Source organism: Bombina bombina, chromosome 4, assembly GCF_027579735.1.
Source record: "Bombina bombina isolate aBomBom1 chromosome 4, aBomBom1.pri, whole genome shotgun sequence".
NCBI classification, from domain to species: domain Eukaryota; kingdom Metazoa; phylum Chordata; class Amphibia; order Anura; family Bombinatoridae; genus Bombina; species Bombina bombina.
Window position 1 is genome coordinate 295,237,611 of NC_069502.1, and position 27,347 is coordinate 295,264,957.

A 27,347-nucleotide genomic window follows, 5' to 3' on the forward strand; every position below is an offset into this window, starting at 1 on the left:
TTCCAGTTCAGCTGGTAGGGGGCAGGTTACGTTTTTTCAAAGAAATTTGGATCAATTCTGTTCACAATCTTCAGAACATTGTTTCAGAAGGGTACAGAATTGGTTTCAAGATGAGACCTCCTGCAAAGAGATTTCTTTCATGTAATTAGCAAGAGTCCATGAGCTAGTGACGTATGGGATATACATTCCTACCAGGAGGGGCAAAGTTTCCCAAACCTCAAAATGCCTATAAATACACCCCTCACCACACCCACAATTCAGTTTTACAAACTTTGCCTCCGATGGAGGTGGTGAAGTAAGTTTGTGCTAGATTCTACGTTGATATGCGCTCCGCAGCAAGTTGGAGCCCGGTTTTCCTCTCAGCGTGCAGTGAATGTCAGAGGGATGTGAGGAGAGTATTGTCTATTTGAATGCAGTGATCTCCTTCTACAGGGTCTATTTCATAGGTTCTCTGTTATCGGTCGTAGAGATTCATCTCTTACCTCCCTTTTCAGATCGACGATATACTCTTATATATACCATTACCTCTGCTGATTCTCGTTTCAGTACTGGTTTGGCTTTCTACAAACATGTAGATGAGTGTCCTGGGGTAAATAAATCTTATTTTCTGTGACACTCTAAGCTATGGTTGGGCACTTTGTTTATAAAGTTCTAAATATATGTATTCAAACATTTATTTGCCTTGACTCAGAAATGTTCAACATTCCTTATTTTTCAGACAGTCAGTTTCATATTTGGGATAATGCATTTGAATTAATCATTTTTTCTTACCTTAAAAAATTTGACTTTTTCCCTGTGGGCTGTTAGGCTCGCGGGGGCTGAAAATGCTTCATTTTATTGCGTCATTCTTGGCGCGGACTTTTTTGGCGCAAAAATTCTTTTCCGTTTCCGGCATCATACGTGTCGCCGGAAGTTGCGTCATTTTTTGACGTTATTTTGCGCCAAAAATGTCGGCGTTCCGGATGTGGCGTCATTTTTGGCGCCAAAAGCATTTAGGCGCCAAATAATGTGGGTGTCTTATTTGGCGCTAAAAAATATGGGCGTCGCTTTTGTCTCCACATTATTTAAGTCTCATTTCTCCAACATAGGTGTGTCCGGTCCACGGCGTCATCCTTACTTGTGGGATATTCTCTTCCCCAACAGGAAATGGCAAAGAGCCCAGCAAAGCTGGTCACATGATCCCTCCTAGGCTCCGCCTACCCCAGTCATTCTCTTTGCCGTTGTACAGGCAACATCTCCACGGAGATGGCTTAGAGTTTTTTAGTGTTTAACTGTAGTTTTTATTATTCAATCAAGAGTTTGTTATTTTAAAATAGTGCTGGTATGTACTATTTACTCAGAAACAGAAAAGAGATGAAGATTTCTGTTTGTATGAGGAAAATGATTTTAGCAACCGTTACTAAAATCCATGGCTGTTCCACACAGGACTGTTGAGAGGAATTAACTTCAGTTGGGGGAACAGTGAGCAGTCTCTTGCTGCTTGAGGTATGACACATTCTAACAAGACGATGTAATGCTGGAAGCTGTCATTTTCCCTATGGGATCCGGTAAGCCATGTTTATTAAGATTGTAAATAAGGGCTTCACAAGGGCTTATTAAGACTGTAGACTTTTTCTGGGCTAAATCGATTCATTATTAACACATATTTAGCCTTGAGGAATCATTTAATCTGGGTATTTTGATAAGTTTATATCGGCAGGCACTTTTTTAGACACCTTTCTCTTTAGGGGCTTTCCCAAATCATAGGCAGAGCCTCATTTTCGCGCCGGTGTTGCGCACTTGTTTTTGAGAGGCATGACATGCAGTCGCATGTGTGAGGAGCTCTGATACATAGAAAGGACTTTCTGAAGGCGTCATTTGGTATCGTATTCCCCTTTGGGCTTGGTTGGGTCTCAGCAAAGCAGACACCAGGGACTGTAAAGGGGTTATAGTTAAAAACGGCTCCGGTTCCGTTATTTTAAGGGTTAAAGCTTCCAAATTTGGGGTGCAATACTTTTAAGGCTTTAAGACACTGTGGTGAAATTTTGGTGAATTTTGAACAATTCCTTCATATTTTTTCGCAATTGCAGTAATAAAGTGTGTTCAGTTTAAAATTTAAAGTGACAGTAACGGTTTTATTTTAAAACGTTTTTTGTACTTTGTTATCAAGTTTATGCCTGTTTAACATGTCTGAACTACCAGATAGACTGTGTTCTGAATGTGGGGAAGCCAGAGTTCCTTCTCATTTAAATAAATGTGATTTATGTGACAATGACAATGATGCCCAAGATGATTCCTCAAGTGAGGGGAGTAAGCATGGTACTGCATCATTCCCTCCTTCGTCTACACGAGTCTTGCCCACTCAGGAGGCCCCTAGTACATCTAGCGCGCCAATACTCCTTACTATGCAACAATTAACGGCTGTAATGGATAATTCTGTCAAAAACATTTTAGCCAAAATGCACACTTATCAGCGTAAGCGCGACTGCTCTGTTTTAGATACTGAAGAGCATGACGACGCTGATAATAATGGTTCTGAAGGGCCCCTAAACCAGTCTGATGGGGCCAGGGAGGTTTTGTCTGAGGGAGAAATTACTGATTCAGGGAACATTTCTCAACAAGCTGAACCTGATGTGATTACGTTTAAATTTAAGTTGGAACATCTCCGCATTCTGCTTAAGGAGGTATTATCCACTCTGGATGATTGTGACAAGTTGGTCATCCCAGAGAAACTATGTAAAATGGACAAGTTCCTAGAGGTCCCGGGGCTCCCAGAAGCTTTTCCTATACCCAAGCGGGTGGCGGACATTGTAAATAAAGAATGGGAAAGGCCCGGTATTCCTTTCGTCCCTCCCCCCATATTTAAAAAATTGTTTCCTATGGTCGACCCCAGAAAGGACTTATGACAGACAGTCCCCAAGGTCGAGGGAGCGGTTTCCACTTTAAACAAACGCACCACTATACCCATAGAAGATAGTTGTGCTTTCAAAGATCCTATGGATAAAAAATTAGAAGGTTTACTTAAAAAGATGTTTGTTCAGCAGGGTTACCTTCTACAACCAATTTCATGCATTGTCCCTGTCGCTACAGCCGCGTGTTTCTGGTTCGATGAGCTGGTAAAGGCGGTCGATAGTGATTCTCCTCCTTATGAGGAGATTATGGACAGAATCAATGCTCTCAAATTGGCTAATTCTTTCACCCTAGACGCCACTTTGCAATTGGCTAGGTTAGCGGCTAAGAATTCTGGGTTTGCTATTGTGGCGCGCAGAGCGCTTTGGTTGAAATCTTGGTCAGCTGATGCGTCTTCCAAGAACAAGCTACTTAACATTCCTTTCAAGGGGAAAACGCTGTTTGGCCCTGACTTGAAAGAGATTATCTCTGATATCACTGGGGGTAAGGGCCATGCCCTTCCTCAGGTTCGGCCTTTCAAGGCCAAAAATAAACCTAATTTTCGTCCCTTTCGTAGAAACGGACCAGCCCAAAGTGCTACGTCCTCTAAGCAAGAGGGTAATACTTCTCAAGCCAAGCCAGCTTGGAGACCAATGCAAGGCTGGAACAAGGGAAAGCAGGCCAAGAAACCTGCCACTGCTACCAAGACAGCATGACATGTTGGCCCCCGATCCGGGACCGGATCTGGTGGGGCGCAGACTCTCTCTCTTCGCTCGGGCTTGGGCAAGAGATGTTCTGGATCCTTGGGCGCTAGAAATAGTCTCCCAAGGTTATCTTCTGGAATTCAAGGGGCTTCCCCCAAGGGGGAGGTTCCACAGGTCTCAATTGTCTTCAGACCACATAAAAAGACAGGCATTCTTACGTTGTGTAGAAAGACCTGTTAAAAATGGGAGTGATTCATCCTGTTCCATTAGGAGAACAAGGGATGGGGTTCTACTCCAATCTGTTCATAGTTCCCAAAAAAGAGGGAACGTTCAGACCAATCTTAGATCTCAAGATCTTAAACAAGTTTCTCAAGGTTCCATCGTTCAAAATGGAAACCATTCGAACAATTCTTCCTTCCATCCAGGAAGGTCAATTCATGACCACGGTGGATTTAAAGGATGCGTATCTACATATTCCTATCCACAAGGAACATCATCGGTTCCTAAGGTTCGCATTCCTGGACAAGCATTACCAGTTCGTGGCGCTTCCTTTCGGATTAGCCACTGCTCCAAGGATTTTCACAAAGGTACTAGGGTCCCTTCTAGCTGTGCTAAGACCAAGGGGCATTGCTGTAGTACCTTACTTGGACGACATTCTGATTCAAGCGTCGTCCCTTCCTCAAGCAAAGGCTCACACGGACATTGTCCTGGCCTTTCTCAGATCTCACGGATGGAAAGTGAACGTGGAAAAGAGTTCTCTATCTCCGTCAACAAGGGTTCCCTTCTTGGGGACAATAATAGACTCCTTAGAAATGAAGATTTTTCTGACAGAGGCCAGAAAAACAAAACTTCTAGACTCTTGTCGGATACTTCATTCCGTTCCTCTTCCTTCCATAGCGCAGTGCATGGAAGTGATAGGTTTGATGGTAGCGGCAATGGACATAGTTCCTTTTGCGCGCATTCATCTAAGACCATTACAACTGTGCATGCTCAGTCAGTGGAATGGGGACTATACAAACTTGTCTCCGAGGATACAAGTAAATCAGAGGACCAGAGACTCACTCCGTTGGTGGCTGTCCCTGGACAACCTGTCACAAGGGATGACCTTCCGCAGACCAGAGTGGGTCATTGTCACGACCGACGCCAGTCTGATGGGCTGGGGCGCGGTCTGGGGATCCCTGAAAGCTCAGGGTCTTTGGTCTCGGGAAGAATCTCTTCTACCGATAAATATTCTGGAACTGAGAGCGATATTCAATGCTCTCAAGGCTTGGCCTCAGCTAGCGAGGGCCAAGTTCATACGGTTTCAATCAGACAACATGACAACTGTTGCGTACATCAACCATCAGGGGGGAACAAGGAGTTCCCTGGCGATGGAAGAAGTGACCAAAATCATTCTATGGGCGGAGTCTCACTCCTGCCACCTGTCTGCTATCCACATCCCAGGAGTGGAAAATTGGGAAGCGTATTTTCTGAGTCGTCAGACATTGCATCCGGGGGAGTGGGAACTCCATCCGGAAATCTTTGCCCAAGTCACTCAACTGTGGGGCATTCCAGACATGGATCTGATGGCCTCTCGTCAGAACTTCAAAGTTCCTTGCTACGGGTCCAGATCCAGGGATCCCAAGGCGGCTCTAGTGGATGCACTAGTAGCACCTTGGACCTTCAAACTAGCTTATGTATTCCCGCCGTTTCCTCTCATCCCCAGGCTGGTAGCCAGGATCAATCAGGAAAGGGCGTCGGTGATCTTGATAGCTCCTGCGTGGCCACGCAGGACTTGGTATGCAGATCTGGTGAATATGTCATCGGCTCCACCATGGAAGCTACCTTTGAGACGAGACCTTCTTGTTCAAGGTCCGTTCGAACATCCGAATCTGGTCTCACTCCAGCTGACTGCTTGGAGATTGAACGCTTGATCTTATCGAAGCGAGGGTTCTCAGATTCTGTTATCGATACTCTTGTTCAGGCCAGAAAGCCTGTAACTAGAAAGATTTACCACAACATTTGGAAAAAATATATCTGTTGGTGTGAATCTAAAGGATTCCCTTGGGACAAGGTTAAGATTCCTAAGATTCTATCCTTCCTTCAAGAAGGATTGGAAAAAGGATTATCTGCAAGTTCCCTGAAGGGACAGATTTCTGCCTTGTCTGTGTTACTTCACAAAAAGCTGGCAGCTGTGCCAGATGTTCAAGCCTTTGTTCAGGCTCTGGTTAGAATCAAGCCTGTTTACAAACCTTTGACTCCTCCTTGGAGTCTCAACTTAGTTCTTTCAGTTCTTCAGGGGGTTCCGTTTGAACCCTTACATTCCGTTGATATTAAGTTATTATCTTGGAAAGTTTTGTTTTTGGTTGCAATTTCTTCTGCTAGAAGAGTTTCAGAATTATCTGCTCTGCAGTGTTCTCCTCCTTATCTGGTGTTCCATGCAGATAAGGTGGTTTTACGTACTAAACCTGGTTTTCTTCCAAAAGTTGTTTCTAACAAAAACATTAACCAGGAGATTATCGTACCTTCTCTGTGTCCGAAACCAGTTTCGAAGAAGGAACGTTTGTTGCACAATTTGGATGTTGTTCGCGCTCTAAAATTCTATTTAGATGCTACAAAGGATTTTAGACAAACATCTTCCTTGTTTGTTGTTTATTCCGGTAAAAGGAGAGGTCAAAAAGCAACTTCTACCTCTCTCTCTTTTTGGATTAAAAGCATCATCAGATTGGCTTACGAGACTGCCGGACGGCAGCCTCCCGAAAGAATCACAGCTCATTCCACTAGGGCTGTGGCTTCCACATGGGCCTTCAAGAACGAGGCTTCTGTTGATCAGATATGTAGGGCAGCGACTTGGTCTTCACTGCACACTTTTACCAAATTTTACAAGTTTGATACTTTTGCTTCTTCTGAGGCTATTTTTGGGAGAAAGGTTTTGCAAGCCGTGGTGCCTTCCATCTAGGTGACCTGATTTGCTCCCTCCCATCATCCGTGTCCTAAAGCTTTGGTATTGGTTCCCACAAGTAAGGATGACGCCGTGGACCGGACACACCTATGTTGGAGAAAACAGAATTTATGTTTACCTGATAAATTACTTTCTCCAACGGTGTGTCCGGTCCACGGCCCGCCCTGGTTTTTTAATCAGGTCTGATAATTTATTTTCTTTAACTACAGTCACCACGGTATCATATGGTTTCTCCTATGCAAATATTCCTCCTTAACGTCGGTCGAATGACTGGGGTAGGCGGAGCCTAGGAGGGATCATGTGACCAGCTTTGCTGGGCTCTTTGCCATTTCCTGTTGGGGAAGAGAATATCCCACAAGTAAGGATGACGCCGTGGACCGGACACACCGTTGGAGAAAGTAATTTATCAGGTAAACATAAATTCTGTTTTTTCATTGCTTCTGGTTGCTAGAAGCTTGTTCTTTGGCATTTTTTCCCATTCCTGAAACTGTCATTTAAGGAATTTGATCAATTTTGCTTTATATGTTGTTTTTTCTCTTACATATTGCAAGATGTCTCACGTTGCATCTGAGTCAGAAGATACTACAGGAAAATCGCTGTCTAGTGCTGGATCTACCAAAGCTAAGTGTATCTGCTGTAAACTTTTGGTAGCTATTCCTCCAGCTGTTGTTTGTATTGATTGTCATGACAAACTTGTTAATGCAGATAATTTTTCCTTTAGTAAAGTACCATTGCCTGTTGCAGTTCCTTCAACATCTAAGGTGCAGAATGTTCCTGATAACATAAGAGATTTTGTTTCTGAATCCATAAAGAAGGCTATGTCTGTTATTTCTCCTTCTAGTAAACGTAAAAAATCTTTTAAAACTTCTCTCCCTACAGATGAATTTTTAAATGAACATCATCATTCTGATGACTCTTCTGGTTCAGAGGATTCTGTCTCAGAGGTTGATGCTGATAAATCTTCATATTTATTTAAAATGGAATTTATTCGTTCTTTACTTAAAGAAGTTCTAATTGCTTTAGAAATAGAGGATTCTGGTCCTCTTGATACTAATTCTCAACGTTTGGATAAGGTATTTAAATCTCCTGTGGTTATTCCAGAAGTTTTTCCTGTTCCTAATGCTATTTCTGCAGTAATTTCCAAAGAATGGGATAAATTGGGTAATTCATTTACTCCTTCTAAACGTTTTAAGCAATTATATCCTGTGCCGTCTGACAGATTAGAATTTTGGGACAAGATCCCTAAAGTTGATGGGGCTATTTCTACCCTTGCTAAACGTACTACTATTCCTACGTCAGATGGTACTTCGTTTAAGGATCCTTTAGATAGGAAAATTGAATCCTTTCTAAGAAAAGCTTATCTGTGTTCAGGTAATCTTCTTAGACCTGCTATATCTTTGGCTGATGTTGCTGCAGCTTCAACTTTTTGGTTGGAAACTTTAGCGCAACAAGTAACACATCATGATTCTCATGATATTATTCTTCTTCTTCAGCATGCTAATAATTTTATCTGTGATGCTATCTTTGATATTATCAGAGTTGATGTCAGGTTTATGTCTAGCTATTTTAGCTAGAAGAGCTTTATGGCTTAAGGCTTGGAATGCTGATATGGCTTCTAAATCAACTCTACTTTCCATTTCTTTCCAGGGTAACAAATTATTTGGTTCTCAGTTGGATTCTATTATTTCAACTGTTACTGGTGGGAAAGGAACTTTTTTACCACAGGATAAAAAATCTAAAGGTAAAAACAGGGCTAATAATCGTTTTCGTTCCTTTCGTTTCAACAAAGAACAAAAGTTTGATCCTTCATCCTCAGGAGCAGTATCAGTTTGGAAACCATCTCCAATCTGGAATAAATCCAAGCCAGCCAGAAAGGCAAACCCTGCTTCTAAGTCCACATGAAGGTGCGGCCCTCATTCCAGCTCAGCTGGTAGGGGGCAGGTTACGTTTTTTTCAAAGAAATTTGGATCAATTCTGTTCACAATCTTTGGATTCAGAACATTGTTTCAGAAGGGTACAGAATTGGTTTCAAGATGAGACCTCCTGCAAAGAGATTTTTTCTTTCCCGTGTCCCAGTAAATCCAGTAAAAGCTCAAGCATTTCTGAATTGTGTTTCAGATCTAGAGTTGACTGGAGTAATTATGCCAGTTCCAGTTCAGGAACAGGGGATGGGGTTTTATTCAAATCTCTTCATTGTACCAAAGAAGGAGAATTCCTTCAGACCAGTTCTGGATCTAAAAATATTGAATCGTTATGTAAGGATACCAACGTTCAAGATGGTAACTGTAAGGACTATCTTGCCTTTTGTTCAGCAAGGGAATTATATGTCCACAATAGATTTACAGGATGCATATCTGCATATTCCGATTCATCCAGATCATTATCAGTTCCTGAGATTCTCTTTTCTGGACAAGCATTACCAGTTTGTGGCTCTGCCGTTTGGCCTAGCTACAGCTCCAAGAATTTTTACAAAGGTTCTCGGTGCCCTTCTATCTGTAATCAGAGAACAGGGTATTGTGGTATTTCCTTATTTGGACGATATCTTGGTACTTGCTCAGTCTTTACATTTAGCAGAATTTCATACGAATCGACTTGTGTTGTTTCTTCAAGATCATGGTTGGAGGATCAATTTACCAAAAAGTTCATTGATTCCTCAGACAAGGGTAACCTTTCTGGGTTTCCAGATAGATTCAGTGTCCATGACTCTGTCTTTAACAGACAAGAGACGTCTAAAACTGATTGCAGCTTGTCGAAACCTTCAGTCACAATCATTCCCTTCGGTAGCCTTATGCATGGAAATTCTAGGTCTTATGACTGCTGCATCGGACGCGATCCCCTTTGCTCGTTTTCACATGCGACCTCTTCAGCTTTGTATGCTGAATCAATGGTGCAAGGATTACACAAAGATATCTCAATTAATATCTTTAAAACCGATTGTTCGACACTCTCCATCGTGGTGGACAGATCACCATCGTTTAATTCAGGGGGCTTCTTTTGTGCTTCCGACCTGGACTGTAATTTCAACAGATGCAAGTCTCACAGGTTGGGGAGCTGTGTGGGGATCTCTGACGGCACAAGGAGTTTGGGAATCTCAGGAGGTGAGATTACCGATCAATATTTTGGAACTCCGTGCAATTTTCAGAGCTCTTCAGTTTTGGCCTCTTCTGAAGAGAGAATCGTTCATTTGTTTTCAGACAGACAATGTCACAACTGTGGCATACATCAATCATCAAGGAGGGACTCACAGTCCTCTGGCTATGAAAGAAGTATCTTGAATTTTGGTTTGGGCGGAATCCAGCTCCTGTCTAATCTCTGCGGTTCATATCCCAGGTGTAGACAATTGGGAAGCGGATTATCTCAGTCGCCAAACGTTGCATCCGGGCGAATGGTCTCTTCACCCAGAGGTATTTCTTCAGATTGTTCAAATGTGGGAACTTCCAGAAATAGATTTGATGGCGTCCCATCTAAACAAGAAACTTCCCAGGTATCTGTCCAGATCCCGGGATCCTCAGGCGGAAGCAGTGGATGCATTATCACTTCCTTGGAAGTATCATCCTGCCTATATCTTTCCGCCTCTAGTTCTTCTTCCAAGAGTAATCTCCAAGATTCTGAAGGAATGCTCGTTTGTTCTGCTGGTAGCTCCGGCATGGCCTCACAGGTTTTGGTATGCGGATCTTGTCCGGATGGCCTCTTGCCAACCGTGGACTCTTCCGTTAAGACCAGACCTTCTGTCACAAGGTCCTTTTTTCCATCAGGATCTGAAATCCTTAAATTTAAAGGTATGGAGATTGAACGCTTGATTCTTCGTCAAAGAGGTTTCTCTGACTCTGTGATTAATACTATGTTACAGGCTCGTAAATCTGTATCTAGAGAGATATATTATAGAGTCTGGAAAACTTATATTTCTTGGTGTATTTCTCATCATTTTTCTTGGCATTCTTTTAGATTACCGAGAATTTTACAGTTTCTTCAGGATGGTTTAGATAAAGGTTTGTCCGCAAGTTCCTTGAAAGGACAAATCTCTGCTCTTTCTGTTCTTTTTCACAGAAAGATTGCTATTCTTCCTGATATTCATTGTTTTGTACAAGCTTTGGTTCGTATAAAACCTGTCATTAAGTCAATTTCTCCTCCTTGGAGTTTGAATTTGGTTCTGGGGGCTCTTCAAGCTCCTCCGTTTGAACCTATGCATTCATTGGACATTAAATTACTTTCTTGGAAAGTTTTGTTCCTTTTGGCGATCTCTTCTGCCAGAAGAGTTTCTGAATTATCTGCTCTTTCTTGTGAATCTCCTTTTCTGATTTTTCATCAGGATAAGGCGGTGTTGCGAACTTCTTTTGAATTTTTACCTAAAGTTGTGAATTCCAACAACATTAGTAGAGAAATTGTGGTTCCTTCATTATGTCCTAATCCTAAGAATTCTAAGGAGAAATCGTTGCATTCTTTGGATGTTGTTAGAGCTTTGAAATATTATGTTGAAGCTACTAAATCTTTCCGAAAGACTTCTAGTCTATTTGTTATCTTTTCCGGTTCTAGAAAAGGCCAGAAAGCTTCTGCCATTTCTTTGGCATCTTGGTTGAAATCTTTAATTCATTTTGCCTATGTTGAGTCGGGTAATACTCCGCCTCAGAGAATTACAGCTCATTCTACTAGGTCAGTTTCTACTTCCTGGGCGTTTAGGAATGAAGCTTCGGTTGATCAGATTTGCAAAGCAGCAACTTGGTCCTCTTTGCATACTTTTACTAAATTCTACCATTTTGATGTATTTTCTTCTTCTGAAGCAGTTTTTGGTAGAAAAGTACTTCAGGCAGCGGTTTCAGTTTGAATCTTCTGCTTATGTTTTTCGTTAAACTTTATTTTGGGTGTGGATTATTTTCAGCAGGAATTGGCTGTCTTTATTTTATCCCTCCCTCTCTAGTGACTCTTGTGTGGAAAGATCCACATCTTGGGTAATCATTATCCCATACGTCACTAGCTCATGGACTCTTGCTAATTACATGAAAGAAAACATAATTTATGTAAGAACTTACCTGATAAATTCATTTTTCATATTAGCAAGAGTCCATGAGGCCCGCCCTTTTTTTGTGGTGGTTATGATTTTGTATAAAGCACAATTATTCCAATTCCTTATTTTATATGCTTTCGCACTTTTTTATCACCCCACTTCTTGGCTATTCGTTAAACTGAATTGTGGGTGTGGTGAGGGGTGTATTTATAGGCATTTTGAGGTTTGGGAAACTTTGCTCCTCCTGGTAGGAATGTATATCCCATACGTCACTAGCTCATGGACTCTTGCTAATATGAAAGAAATGAATTTATCAGGTAAGTTCTTACATAAATTATGTTTTTTTCTTTCCCGTGTCCCAGTAAATCCAGTGAAAGCTCAAGCATTTCTGAATTGTGTTTCAGATCTGGAGTTGGCTGGAGTAATTATGCCAGTTCCAGTTCTGGAACAGGGGATGGGGTTTTATTCAAATCTCTTCATTGTACCAAAGAAGGAGAATTCCTTCAGACCAGTTCTGGATCTAAAAATATTGAATCGTTATGTAAGGATACCAACGTTCAAAATGGTAACTGTAAGGACTATCTTGCCTTTTGTTCAGCAAGGGCATTATATGTCCACAATAGATTTACAGGATGCATATCTGCATATTCCGATTCATCCAGATCATTATCAGTTCCTGAGATTCTCTTTTCTGGACAAGCATTACCAGTTTGTGGCTCTGCCGTTTGGCCTAGCTACAGCTCCAAGAATTTTTACAAAGGTTCTCGGTGCCCTTCTGTCTGTAATCAGAGAACAGGGTATTGTGGTATTTCCTTATTTGGACGATATCTTGGTACTTGCTCAGTCTTTACATTTAGCAGAATCTCATACGAATCGACTTGTGTTGTTTCTTCAAGATCATGGTTGGAGGATCAATTCACCAAAAAGTTCATTGATTCCTCAGACAAGGGTAACCTTTCTGGGTTTCCAGATAGATTCAGTGTCCATGACTCTGTCTTTAACAGACAAGAGACGTCTAAAATTGATTTCAGCTTGTCGAAACCTTCAGTCACAATCATTCCCTTCGGTAGCCTTATGCATGGAAATTCTAGGTCTTATGACTGCTGCATCGGACGCGATCCCCTTTGCTCGTTTTCACATGCGACCTCTTCAGCTCTGTATGCTGAATCAATGGTGCAAGGATTACACAAAGATATCTCAATTAATATCTTTAAAACCGATTGTACGACACTCTCTAACGTGGTGGACAGATCACCATCGTTTAATTCAGGGGGCTTCTTTTGTGCTTCCTACCTGGACTGTAATTTCAACAGATGCAAGTCTCACAGGTTGGGGAGCTGTGTGGGGATCTCTGACGGCACAAGGAGTTTGGGAATCTCAGGAGGTGAGATTACCGATCAATATTTTGGAACTCCGTGCAATTTTCAGAGCTCTTCAGTCTTGGCCTCTTCTGAAGAGAGAATTGTTCATTTGCTTTCAGACAGACAATGTCACAACTGTGGCATACATCAATCATCAAGGAGGGACTCACAGTCCTCTGGCTATGAAAGAAGTATCTCGAATTCTGGTTTGGGCGGAATCCAGCTCCTGTCTAATCTCTGCGGTTCATATCCCAGGTATAGACAATTGGGAAGCGGATTATCTCAGTCGCCAAACGTTGCATCCGGGCGAATGGTCTCTTCACCCAGAGGTATTTCTTCAGATTGTTCAAATGTGGGAGCTTCCAGAAATAGATCTGATGGCGTCTCATCTAAACAAGAAACTTCCCAGGTATCTGTCCAGATCCCGGGATCCTCAGGCGGAAGCAGTGGATGAATTATCACTTCCTTGGAAGTATCATCCTGCTTATATCTTTCCGCCTCTAGTTCTTCTTCCAAGAGTAATCTCCAAGATTCTGAAGGAATGCTCGTTTGTTCTGCTGGTAGCTCCGGCATGGCCTCACAGGTTTTGGTATGCGGATCTTGTCCGGATGGCCTCTTGCCATCCGTGGACTCTTCCGCTGCGACCAGACCTTCTGTCGCAAGGTCCTTTTTTCCATCAGGATCTCAAATCCTTAAATTTAAAGGTATGGAGATTGAACGCTTGATTCTTGGTCAAAGAGGTTTCTCTGACTCTGTGATTAATACTATGTTACAGGCTCGTAAATCTGTATCCAGAGAGATATATTATAGAGTCTGGAGGACTTATATTTCTTGGTGTCTTTCTCATCATTTTTCTTGGCATTCTTTTAGAATCCCGAGAATTTTACAGTTTCTTCAGGATGGTTTAGATAAAGGTTTATCCGCAAGTTCTTTGAAAGGACAAATCTCTGCTCTTTCTGTTCTTTTTCACAGAAAGATTGCTAATCTTCCTGATATTCATTGTTTTGTACAAGCTTTGGTTCGTATAAAACCTGTCATTAAGTCAATTTCTCCACCTTGGAGTTTGAATTTGGTTCTGGGGGCTCTTCAAGCTCCTCCGTTTGAACCTATACATTCATTGGACATTAAATTACTTTCTTGGAAAGTTTTGTTCCTTTTGGCAATCTCTTCTGCCAGAAGAGTTTCTGAATTATCTACTCTTTCTTGTGAGTCTCCTTTTCTGATTTTTCATCAGGATAAGGCGGTGTTGCGAACTTCTTTTGAATTTTTACCTAAAGTTGTGAATTCCAACAACATTAGTAGAGAAATTGTGGTTCCTTCATTATGTCCTAATCCTAAGAATTCTAAGGAGAAATCGTTGCATTCTTTGGATGTTGTTAGAGCTTTGAAATATTATGTTGAAGCTACTAAGTCTTTCCGAAAGACTTCTAGTTTAGTTTATTTGTTATCTTTTCCGGTTCTAGAAAAGGCCAGAAAGCTTCTGCCATTTCTTTGGCATCTTGGTTGAAATCTTTAATTCATTTTGCCTATGTTGAGTCGGGTAAAACTCCGCCTCAAAGGATTGCAGCTCATTCTACTAGGTCAGTTTCTACTTCCTGGGCGTTTAGGAATGAAGCTTCGATTGATCAGATTTGCAAAGCAGCAACTTGGTCCTCTTTGCATACTTTTACTAAACTCTACCATTTTGATGTATTTTCTTCTTCTGAAGCAGTTTTTGGTAGAAAAGTACTTCAGGCAGCGGTTTCAGTTTGAATCTTCTGCTTATGTTTTTCTTTAAACTTTATTTTGGGTGTGGATTATTTTCAGCAGGAATTGGCTGTCTTTATTTTATCCCTCCCTCTCTAGTGACTCTTGCGTGGAAAGATCCACATCTTGGGTAATCATTATCCCATACGTCACTAGCTCATGGACTCTTGCTAATTACATGAAAGAAAACATAATTTATGTAAGAACTTACCTGATAAATTCATTTCTTTCATATTAGCAAGAGTCCATGAGGCACGCCCTTTTTTTGTGGTGGTTATGATTTTTGTATAAAGCACAATTATTCCAATTCCTTATTTTATATGCTTTCGCACTTTTTTATCACCCCACTTCTTGGCTATTCGTTAAACTGAATTGTGGGTGTGGTGAGGGGTGTATTTATAGGCATTTTGAGGTTTGGGAAACTTTGCCCCTCCTGGTAGGAATGTATATCCCATACGTCACTAGCTCATGGACTCTTGCTAATATGAAAGAAATGAATTTATCAGGTAAGTTCTTACATAAATTATGTTATTCTGCTTCCTTGTTTATTCTCGGGTCACACACGGAACAGTAATCCAAATACCTGGGTGGTTTGGCTTAAAGGGACAGTCAAGTCCAAAATAAACTTTCATGATTCAGATAGGGCATGCAATTTTAAACAACTTTTCAATTTACTTTTATCACCAATTTTTTGCTTTGTTCTTTTGGTATTCTTAGTTGAAAGCTAAACCTAGGTAGGCTCATACACTAATTTCTTAGACCTTGAAGGCTGGCTCTAATCTGAATGCTTTTTGACAGTTTTTCACCACTAGAGGGCATAGGAATGTGTGTCAAATAGATAACATTGAGCTAACGCACATGAAGTTAGCTAGGAGTCAGCACTGATTGGCTAAAATGCAAGTCTGTCAAAAGAACTGAAATAAGGGGGCAGTTTGCAAAGGCATAGATACAAGGTAATTACAGAGGTAAAAAGTATGTTTCTATAACAGTGTTTATGCAAAACTGGGTAATGGGTAATAAAGGGATTATCTATCTTTTTAGACACAAATTCTTGTGTTGACTGTCCCATTTAAAGATTTGATTTGCGTAGCATTAGTGGGAAATCTCCACTTGAACAAATTACTACTCATCTAAAAAATATCAAACCCATTTTAACGTTAATTCCTAATAAATATTTTTAGTTTTTAACTACACCAATTAATTAAGATACACATTAGGACCATGAGTGCTTAATAGTACTTGGTTCCAGTTTCTTTAACTTTTTTATATGTATGTGTGTGTGTATGTTATAACAAAGTAATATATTTTATGTCCTTTTTTGACAGATTGACCAGCTTTTGGTTCATCAACAAGTTGAGTTACTTGAAGGTATGTACGTTTTTCTTTGCTTACATAAGTTCTTGACAGATTCTACAAGCCACAATGCCATGACTTCTAATTTGTTTTACTTTTCTTGGCTTTTTTTATTATTGTAAATATATATGTATAAAGGTCATCTTTGCTTCCCCTTCTCCTCTACCACACTAATTAAAAAAAAGTCTGGCTGTAATTATCTTTCCTAAGGTTGCAATCCTAAAGGAGAAGGAAAACACCCCACACAACAAAACTTGAATCCCTCCCACTTTCCCACGATTTTAGTCAAATTTATTTTTTCTTCCAGCAAGGAGTGATGGTGAAACCTGAAGTCCTGATCGGGTTCTCAGACTAATTTGAGACCAATTATCTCCTTCAGAGAGCTGGGAATAGGACAAAGGGGTATAGAACTGGCAGTGAGAGAAAATCTCCTCCTGGGAGTTTGGCACTAGTCTGCCTCAGTTGTCTCTCAGATTTATCCTGCAGCCTCCTCCTATTGGCCTTGTCTATGTATTCCTGATCCAGGAGAAGTTGGTCTCATTGTAGCAGCTTCAGATATCTACCTTTTAAATTCTGTGTTTCGAAGAACCAAAAAGGCCCACCAAGTCTCTACCCATAGTACATGCTAGCTTTTTGTATGTCCCAAGCATTTTTAATTCTTTCACAATCCTTGTGTTTACTGCCTATTTTGGAAGTTTATTTCATGATGCAAAGATGTCATACCCTTTGCCAGATTCTACTTACGTTCTTTGCAGCTTCAAATGTTGCAACAGTGGAATGAAGATTCTAATAATCTCCAATCTTTTTTAGACTTCAAGACAAGACCTTGAGGCTAATTTAACAAGGGCCGAATGGCCCTTGATCCCCCTATTTCTGTGCGAGCCTTGAGGTTCGCCCGGAAACAGCATTTAAGAAGCATCAGTCTTAAGACCGCTGCTCCTTAACTCGTCCGCCTTCTCTGATGCGGCGGACAGCAATCAACCCTTTCAGATACGATCTGGTTGATTTACACCCCCTGCTAGTGGCTGATTGGCCGGGAATCTGCAGGGGGCGGCATTGCACAAGCAGTTCACTACCAATCGCCAAGACAATACTTAAAGCGTCTTAGCAATGAAAACTGTAGCTTCCATCCTGACTTGGGCAGAACATCATCACTGCATGATTTTCACATTCAGGGTGTGGTTAATTTGGAAGCGGACTTCCTCAGTCATTTGACGTGCATTCTGCCATTTCGGGCTGATTGTAATGTCGAAGATGCCAGCATCAAGCCGCATAAAGCAATTTTCTGAGCCGGATTTATTATTGTGAAAGCGCAACACACTAATATCTGTGCCACTGTCTTCGGCATTCATATTGTCCCGAAATAGCAAAATGCACTTCTGTGTGAGATCTTGAGATCCACAAGCGACTCTTAATAGATACACTAGTGGTTCCTTGGTCATTCAGTCTGGTTTACACCTTTCCTCCCTTTGTTTTACTATCCATAATAAAAGCCAGTATAAAATTAGATAGGGTCTCTAAATGCTCTGACATTGCCTCACAGGACTTGGTACACAGATCTGGTACAAATGTTATCCAGCCAGCCTCTGCATTCTTTTTTTCAGGAAGATTTAGATATGTGAAGGAATAAAATCTAACTTCACACACTTTCCTCACCGCTGCAGGTCCTGTAAACGCTGTAGTTCCTACGAAAAGCGGAAGTGGAGCAGTCCACAACACCAGAAAAAAGAAGTGTACAGCCGCACAACAAGTGGCACCAAAAAGAGAGGGCTGGTAAAAACAAAAACTTTATTTAATCCGGTTTAAAATAATCAGTACATGGCCACAAATCCTCCTCAATAATTTTGTGCCCTCACAGGCACTTAATCATAGGATTCCTAGCACTGCACAGGCTTTCTATTTAAAGGCACAGCAGCCTGCAATCAATTAATAATTTAAAAACACTTACGTTTGTATTATTTACAGTGAAAATGTCATAGTTACATATGGAAAAAAAATCTAACTCTCAAATACCTTCATTACAGATAATTAGTACATTATTATAATAGAGCAGACTCTCATACACTTTCAGAATTAGAGCAAAGAGGAAGCTGCCAAGTAAGATTAATACATCCTTGCTAAAAAAAAATAGGGAGTCAAGCAGTCTTAAAAATACACACAAATTTAATGAATAAAGTACATTACAAATGGGACTCTATCTTTGCAAAGAAGAGATACATATACACAAGGCATAAAAACAAGGAAGCTCAAAAATATTTGATACATAATATAGCTATGTAGCTGCCACGAAAGTAACCTATGTTAGCACAGTGTATATATAAATGTCTTCTCTTCTAGGACTAGCAACACTCATGTTGAACAGATGGGTAACGTAAACAGATCTATGCTATCCTAGTTGGGGTAATGAAATTAACTAACGGGACACATATATCCAGAGGAAAATATAAATATATATATATGGGAAGTAGAATGCAAATGTAACAAGTACAGCTGCAAGCTTCCTGGCGATGGGTGCGCAAAACTACAGTGCAATCTATAATTCAATATTTAATTCACACAATACTTGTATTGGTTCTGAGATATAAAGTTAATAAAAATAGAATAATATCTGACCTCAATAAAAATGACAAAATTTCACATATGAATAAATGCATACATAAATGTGTACATGTGAATGGGTTATTCAATATAATCTCGTGGAATATAGAAACTTGTATGGAATCCAAAGATCTATCAGGGATTAAAAATAGAGACTAGTGCTCATATCAAAACACATTTACATTCATATGAGTGTACTATAGATGGGAAAAACAAATAGCTAGCTGCTGTGAATGAACCTTCCAGTAGGCGGAAGAACCCTTTCCAGGTAATCCCTCAAATAAAATGAGTGTAAAGAAGAGTGCTGGAAGGAATTCAGCGCCAGTTAGTCTGCCCACCACAAATATATTTGGTCACAATGGGAACTTACTGATCAAAAAAACAAACAAACCTCACAATAATGGTAATAATGTGCCTAAAGATGACAATACTAGTAGCTGTAATGATTCTTTTCCTATTTTTTTCCAAAATGAAAACCTAAAAACAAAAAATGATAATTCTATATTGCAAGTGAGTAATGCGGATAACAGCAATAATAATCCAAAATTGCGAGATGTGATGCTTAGTCTTTAACAGTTCAAGGGTTTCAAAATAGTCGATATCCACTAAGGCTTATATATGCTACTTACAAGACACACCCCCAATCATATGAGGTAAGTGTGAGACACGATCAGGTCGATGCTCAATAGATGTTGTAAATATTGAAAGGTTCCGTTCTGGTACCAAGCTCCGCCCCTGTTGTCTTCAAACTGTTATCCACCCCAATTCAATATGGCAATCGTCTCCAGGCAAGGGGAAAGGTTGGTGCACAAATATACTCCCCAGCAAATGGCTCAATATCATGCAAAGGAGAGAGAGTGACAGGTCATAGTGTAATATTGTTTTTATTACTAAAAGTGCATAAAAAAAATGTCAGCCAAATTCAAACTTACATTGATGAACCTCAATGATAATGAGGTAACTTTAAAACATATACTCAAATATCAAATAGTGGAAGGGTGATCCTATTCCTTGTATAACAAGGAATGTTACCCAAAGTGGTTGTACCGGCCGGTTGCAACCTAATTTTGAAGTATGGTCTCAGGGTTTGATAGTCAAAGTCCGACAGAAAAAAAAGAGAGCTCAATATGTGAGCCCCTTACACCTTACGCGTTTCAAAGGAATTTGCTATTTTTAGCTCCTTCTTTATCAGAGGAGCTACTGGAGGTAAGGGTCACGCCCTACCCCAGGACAAGTCCTTTAAGATGAGGGGTAAACAAAATTTTCGTTCCTTTCGAAATTTTAAAGGAATACCCTCTGCTTCCTCTTTCTCCACTAAGCAGGAAGGAAATTTTGCTCAATCCAAGTCTGTCTGGAGACCTAACCAGGCCTGGAATAAAGGTAAACAAGCCAAGAAGCCCGCTGCTGCTACCAAGACAGCATGAAGGGGCAGCCCCAGATCCGGGACCGGATTTAGTAGGGGGCAGACTTTCTCTCTTTGCTCAGGCTTGGGCAAGGGATGTTCAGGATCCCTGGTCATTGGAAATTGTAACCCAGGGGTACCAGCTGCAATTCAAGGATTTTCTCCCAAGAGTGAGATTTCATATTTCACGATTGTCTGTAGACCAGACAAAAAGAGGCGTTCTTACGCTGTGTAAAAGACCTCTATACCATGGGAGTAATTTGTCCAGTTCCAAAACTGGAACAGGGACAGGGGTTTTACTCAAATCTGTTTGTGGTTCCCAAAAAAGAGGGAACTTTAAGACCGATTTTAGATCTCAAATGTCTAAACAAATTTCTCAGAGTCCCATCGTTCAAGATGGAGACTATACAATCAATTTTACTAATAGACCTGAAGGATGCGTATCTTCACATTCCTATCCACAACGATCATCATCAGTTTCTAAGGTTTGCCTTTCTGGACAAAAATTATCAGTTTGTGGCACTTCCCTTCGGGTTAGCCACAGCTCCCAGAATCTTCACAAAGGTGCTAGGGTCCCCTCTAGCGGTTCTTAGACCGTGGGGCATTGCAGTGGCGCCCTATCTGGACGATATTTTGATCCAGGCGTCAACTTATCATCTGACCAAATCTCACACAGACATAGTGTTGTCATTTCTAAGAACTCACGGTTGGAAAGTGAATATAGAAAAGAGTTCACTAGTTCCACAAACAAGCGTTCCATTCTTGGGAACTTTGATAGACTCGGTAGACATGAAAATATTTCTAACGGAGGTCAGAAAATCAAAAATTCTAAATACTTGCCGAGCACTTCAGTCCATTCCTCGGCCATCAGTGGCTCAGTGTATGGAGGTCATTGGATTAATGGTAGCGGCAATGGACATCATTCAGTTTGCTCGCTTTCATCTCAGGCCACTGCAGCTGTGCATGCTCAGACAGTGGAATAGGTATTATGCAAATTTATCTCCTCTGGTCTCTTGATCCAGATTTATCTGAGACTCTCTCTTCTTTGGTGGTTGTCACAGGATCATCTGTCCTAGGGAATGTGCTTCCACAGGCCATCATGGGTAATAGTGACGACGGACGCCAGCCTCTTGGACTGGGGTGCAGTCTGGAATTCCCTGAAGGCTCAGGGTGTTTGGACTCAGGTGAAGTCTCTACTACCGAGCAATATTCAACGCGCTTCAGGCATGGCCTCAGTTGGCTTTGGCCAAATTCATAAGATTGCAGTCTGACAATCTCACGACTGTAGCATATATCAATCATCAAGGGGGTACAATGAGTTTTCTAGCGATGATAGAGGTTTCAAAGATAATCCGATGGGCGGAGGCTCACTCTTGCCATCTATCAGCAATCTATATCCCAGGAGTAGAGAACTGGGAAGCGGATTTTCTAAGTCGTCAGACTTTTCATCCGGGGGAGTGGGAACTCCATCCGGAGGTGTTTGCATCATTGATTCGACAATGGGGCACACCGGAATTGGATCTGATGGCATCTCGACAGAATGCCAAACTTCCACGTTACGGATCCAGGTCAAGGGATCCCCAGGCTGTATTGATAGATGCCCTAGCAGTACCTTGGTCGTTCAACCTGGCTTATGTGTTTCCACCATTTCCTCTCCTTCCTCGTGTGATTGCAAGAATCAAACAGGAGAGAGCTTCAGTAATTCTAATAGCGCCTGCGTGGCCACGCTAGACTTGGTATCCGGATCTAGTGGACATGTCGTCTCTACCACCGTGGAAACTTCCATTGAGACAGGACCTTCTCATTCAAGGTCTGTGCCAACATCCAAATCTAAATTCTCTGCAGCTGACTGACTGGAGATTGAACGCTTGATTTCTCCAACATAGGTGTGTCCGGTCCACGGCGTCATCCTTACTTGTGGGATATTCTCTTCCCCAACAGGAAATGGCAAAGAGCCCAGCAAAGCTGGTCACATGATCCCTCCTAGGCTCCGCCTACCCCAGTCATTCTCTTTGCCGTTGTACAGGCAACATCTCCACGGAGATGGCTTAGAGTTTTTTAGTGTTTAACTGTAGTTTTTATTATTCAATCAAGAGTTTGTTATTTTAAAATAGTGCTGGTATGTACTATTTACTCTGAAACAGAAAAGAGATGAAGATTTCTGTTTGTATGAGGAAAATGATTTTAGCAACCGTTACTAAAATCCATGGCTGTTCCACACAGGACTGAGAGGAATTAACTTCAGTTGGGGGAACAGTGAGCAGTCTCTTGCTGCTTGAGGTATGACACATTCTAACAAGACGATGTAATGCTGGAAGCTGTCATTTTCCCTATGGGATCCGGTAAGCCATGTTTATTAAGATAGTAAATAAGGGCTTCACAAGGGCTTATTAAGACTGTAGACTTTTTCTGGGCTAAATCGATTCATATATTACACATATTTAGCCTTGAGGAATCATTTAATCTGGGTATTTTGATAAAATTATATCGGCAGGCACTGTTTTAGACACCTTATTCTTTAGGGGCTTTCCCAAATCATAGGCAGAGCCTCATTTTCGCGCCGGTGTTGCGCACTTGTTTTTGAGAGGCATGACATGCAGTCGCATGTGTGAGGAGCTCTGATACATAGAAAAGACTTTCTGAAGGCGTCATTTGGTATCGTATTCCCCTTTGGGCTTGGTTGGGTCTCAGCAAAGCAGATACCAGGGACTGTAAAGGGGTTAAAGTTAAAAACGGCTCCGGTTCCGTTATTTTAAGGGTTAAAGCTTCCAAATTTGGTGTGCAATACTTTTAAGGCTTTAAGACACTGTGGTGAAATTTTGGTGAATTTTGAACAATTCCTTCATATTTTTTCGCAATTGCAGTAATAAAGTGTGTTCAGTTTAAAATTTAAAGTGACAGTAACGGTTTTATTTTAAAACGTTTTTTGTACTTTATCAAGTTTATGCCTGTTTAACATGTCTGAACTACCAGATAGACTGTGTTCTGAATGTGGGGAAGCCAGAGTTCCTTCTCATTTAAATAAATGTGATTTATGTGACAATGACAATGATGCCCAAGATGATTCCTCAAGTGAGGGGAGTAAGCATGGTACTGCATCATTCCCTCCTTCGTCTACACGAGTCTTGCCCACTCAGGAGGCCCCTAGTACATCTAGCGCGCCAATACTCCTTACTATGCAACAATTAACGGCTGTAATGGATAATTCTATCAAAAACATTTTAGCCAAAATGCCCACTTATCAGCGTAAGCGCGACTGCTCTGTTTTAGATACTGAAGAGCATGACGTCGCTGATGATAATGGTTCTGAAAGGCCCCTACACCAGTCTGAGGGGGCCAGGGAGGTTTTGTCTGAGGGAGAAATTTCAGATTCAGGGAAACTTTCTCAACAAGCTGAACCCGATGTGATTACATTTAAATTTAAGTTGGAACATCTCCGCGCTCTGCTTAAGGAGGTATTATCCACTCTGGATGATTGTGAGAATTTGGTCATCCCAGAGAAACTATGTAAAATGGACAAGTTCCTAGAGGTCCCGGGGCTCCCAGAAGCTTTTCCTATACCCAAGCGGGTGGCGGACATTGTAAATAAAGAATGGGAAAGGCCCGGTATACCTTTCGTCCCTCCCCCCATATTTAAAAAATTGTTTCCTATGGTCGACCCCAGAAAGGACTTATGGCAGACAGTCCCCAAGGTCGAGGGAGCGGTTTCCACTTTAAACAAACGCACCACTATACCCATAGAAGATAGTTGTGCTTTCAAAGATCCTATGGATAAAAAATTAGAAGGTTTACTTAAAAAGATGTTTGTTCAGCAGGGTTACCTTCTACAACCAATTTCATGCATTGTCCCTGTCACTACAGCCGCGTGTTTCTGGTTCGATGAGCTAGTAAAGGCGGTCGATAGTGATTCTCCTCCTTATGAGGAGATTATGGACAGAATCAGTGCTCTCAAATTGGCTAATTCTTTCACCCTAGACGCCACTTTGCAATTGGCGAGGTTAGCGGCTAAGAATTCTGGGTTTGCTATTGTGGCGCGCAGAGCGCTTTGGTTGAAATCTTGGTCAGCTGATGCGTCTTCCAAGAACAAACTACTTAACATTCCTTTCAAGGGGAAAACGCTGTTTGGCCCTGACTTGAAAGAAATTATCTCTGATATCACTGGGGGTAAGGGCCACGCCCTTCCTCAGGATCGGCCTTTCAAGGCCAAAAATAAACCTAATTTTCGTCCCTTTCGTAGAAACGGACCAGCCCAAAGTGCTACGTCCTCTAAGCAAGAGGGTAATACTTCTCAAGCCAAGCAAGCTTGGAGACCAATGCAAGGCTGGAACAAGGGAAAGCAGGCCAAGAAACCTGCCACTGCTACCAAGACAGCATGAAATGTTGGCCCCCGATCCGGGACCGGATCTGGTGGGGGGCAGACTCTCTCTCTTCGCTCAGGCTTGGGCAAGAGATGTTCTGGATCCTTGGGCACTAGAAATAGTCTCCCAAGGTTATCTTCTGGAATTAAAGGGGCTTCCCCCAAGGGGGAGGTTCCACAGGTCTCAGTTGTCTTCAGACCACATAAAAAGACAGGCATTCTTACATTGTGTAGAAGACCTGTTAAAAATGGGAGTGATTCATCCTGTTCCATTAGGAGAACAAGGGATGGGGTTCTACTCCAATCTGTTCATAGTTCCCAAAAAAGAGGGAACGTTCAGACCAATCTTAGATCTCAAGATCTTAAACAAGTTTCTCAAGGTTCCATCGTTCAAAATGGAAACCATTCGAACAATTCTTCCTTCCATCCAGGAAGGTCAATTCATGACCACGGTGGATTTAAAGGATGCGTATCTACATATTCCTATCCACAAGGAACATCATCGGTTCCTAAGGTTCGCATTCCTGGACAAGCATTACCAGTTCGTGGCGCTTCCTTTCGGATTAGCCACTGCTCCAAGGATTTTCACAAAGGTACTAGGGTCCCTTCTAGCGGTGCTAAGACCAAGGGGCATTGCTGTAGTACCTTACTTGGACGACATTCTGATTCAAGCGTCGTCCCTTCCTCAAGCAAAGGCTCACACGGACATCGTCCTGGCCTTTCTCAGATCTCACGGATGGAAAGTGAACGTGGAAAAGAGTTCTCTATCTCCGTCGACAAGGGTTCCCTTCTTGGGAACAATAATAGACTCCTTAGAAATGAGGATTTTTCTGACAGAGGCCAGAAAAACAAAACTTCTAAACTCTTGTCGGATACTTCATTCCGTTCCTCTTCCTTCCATAGCGCAGTGCATGGAAGTGATAGGTTTGATGGTAGCGGCAATGGACATAGTTAATTTTGCGCGCATTCATCTAAGACCATTACAACTGTGCATGCTCAGTCAGTGGAATGGGGACTATACAGACTTGTCTCCGAAGATACAAGTAAACCAGAGGACCAGAGACTCACTCCGTTGGTGGCTGTCCCTGGACAACCTGTCACAAGGGATGACCTTCCGCAGACCAGAGTGGGTCATTGTCACGACCGACGCCAGTCTGATGGGCTGGGGCGCGGTCTGGGGATCCCTGAAAGCTCAGGGTCTTTGGTCTCGGGAAGAATCTCTTCTACCGATAAATATTCTGGAACTGAGGGCGATATTCAATGCTCTCAAGGCTTGGCCTCAGCTAGCGAGGGCCAAGTTCATACGGTTTCAATCAGACAACATGACGACTGTTGCGTACATCAACCATCAGGGGGGAACAAGGAGTTCCCTGGCGATGGAAGAAGTGACCAAAATCATTCAATGGGCGGAGACTCACTCCTGCCACCTGTCTGCAATCCACATCCCAGGAGTGGAAAATTGGGAAGCGGATTTTCTGAGTCGTCAGACATTGCATCCGGGGGAGTGGGAACTCCATCCGGAAATCTTTGCCCAAATCACTCAACTGTGGGGCATTCCAGACATGGATCTGATGGCCTCTCGTCAGAACTTCAAAGTTCCTTGCTACGGGTCCAGATCCAGGGATCCCAAGGCGACTCTAGTAGATGCACTAGTAGCACCTTGGACCTTCAAACTAGCTTATGTATTCCCGCCGTTTCCTCTCATCCCCAGGCTGGTAGCCAGGATCAATCAGGAGAGGGCGTCGGTGATCTTGATAGCTCCTGCGTGGCCACGCAGGACTTGGTATGCAGATCTGGTGAATATGTCATCGGCTCCACCATGGAAGCTACCTTTGAGACGAGACCTTCTTGTTCAAGGTCCGTTCGAACATCCGAATCTGGTCTCACTCCAGCTGACTGCTTGGAGATTGAACGCTTGATCTTATCGAAGCGAGGGTTCTCAGATTCTGTTATTGATACTCTTGTTCAGGCCAGAAAGCCTGTAACTAGAAAAATTTACCACAAAATTTGGAAAAAATATATCTGTTGGTGTGAATCTAAAGGATTCCCTTGGGACAAGGTTAAGATTCCTAAGATTCTATCCTTCCTTCAAGAAGGATTGGAAAAAGGATTATCTGCAAGTTCCTTGAAGGGACAGATTTCTGCCTTGTCTGTGTTACTTCACAAAAAGCTGGCAGCTGTGCCAGATGTTCAAGCCTTTGTTCAGGCTCTGGTTAGAATCAAGCCTGTTTACAAACCTTTGACTCCTCCTTGGAGTCTCAACTTAGTTCTTTCAGTTCTTCAGGGGGTTCCGTTTGAACCCTTACATTCCGTTGATATTAAGTTATTATCTTGGAAAGTTTTGTTTTTGGTTGCAATTTCTTCTGCTAGAAGAGTTTCAGAATTATCTGCTCTGCAGTGTTCTCCTCCTTATCTGGTGTTCCATGCAGATAAGGTGGTTTTACGTACTAAACCTGGTTTTCTTCCAAAAGTTGTTTCTAACAAAAACATTAACCAGGAGATAGTCGTACCTTCTCTGTGTCCGAAACCAGTTTCGAAGAAGGAACGTTTGTTGCACAATTTGGATGTTGTTCGCGCTCTAAAATTCTATTTAGATGCTACAAAGGATTTTAGACAAACATCTTCCTTGTTTGTTGTTTATTCCGGTAAAAGGAGAGGTCAAAAAGCAACTTCTACCTCTCTCTCTTTTTGGATTAAAAGCATCATCAGATTGGCTTACGAGACTGCCGGACGGCAGACTCCCGAAAGAATCACAGCTCATTCCACTAGGGCTGTGGCTTCCACATGGGCCTTCAAGAACGAGGCTTCTGTTGATCAGATATGTAGGGCAGCGACTTGGTCTTCACTGCACACTTTTACCAAATTTTACAAGTTTGATACTTTTGCTTCTTCTGAGGCTATTTTTGGGAGAAAGGTTTTGCAAGCCGTGGTGCCTTCCATTTAGGTGACCTGATTTGCTCCCTCCCTTCATCCGTGTCCTAAAGCTTTGGTATTGGTTCCCACAAGTAAGGATGA

At 41.9% G+C, this 27,347-nt stretch overlaps 1 protein-coding gene across 1 annotated transcript in view; it reads left to right on the forward strand.

Moving 5' to 3' along the window:
- Window positions 1-27,347, forward strand: part of LOC128656218 (phospholipid scramblase 2) — a 341,004-nt gene that overhangs the window by 195,947 nt on the left and 117,710 nt on the right. Inside the window, exon 5 of the mRNA XM_053710007.1 lies at window positions 15,948-15,990. Coding sequence (XP_053565982.1) covers window positions 15,948-15,990 — 43 coding nt within the window. The remainder of the gene's footprint in view (window positions 1-15,947; window positions 15,991-27,347) is intronic.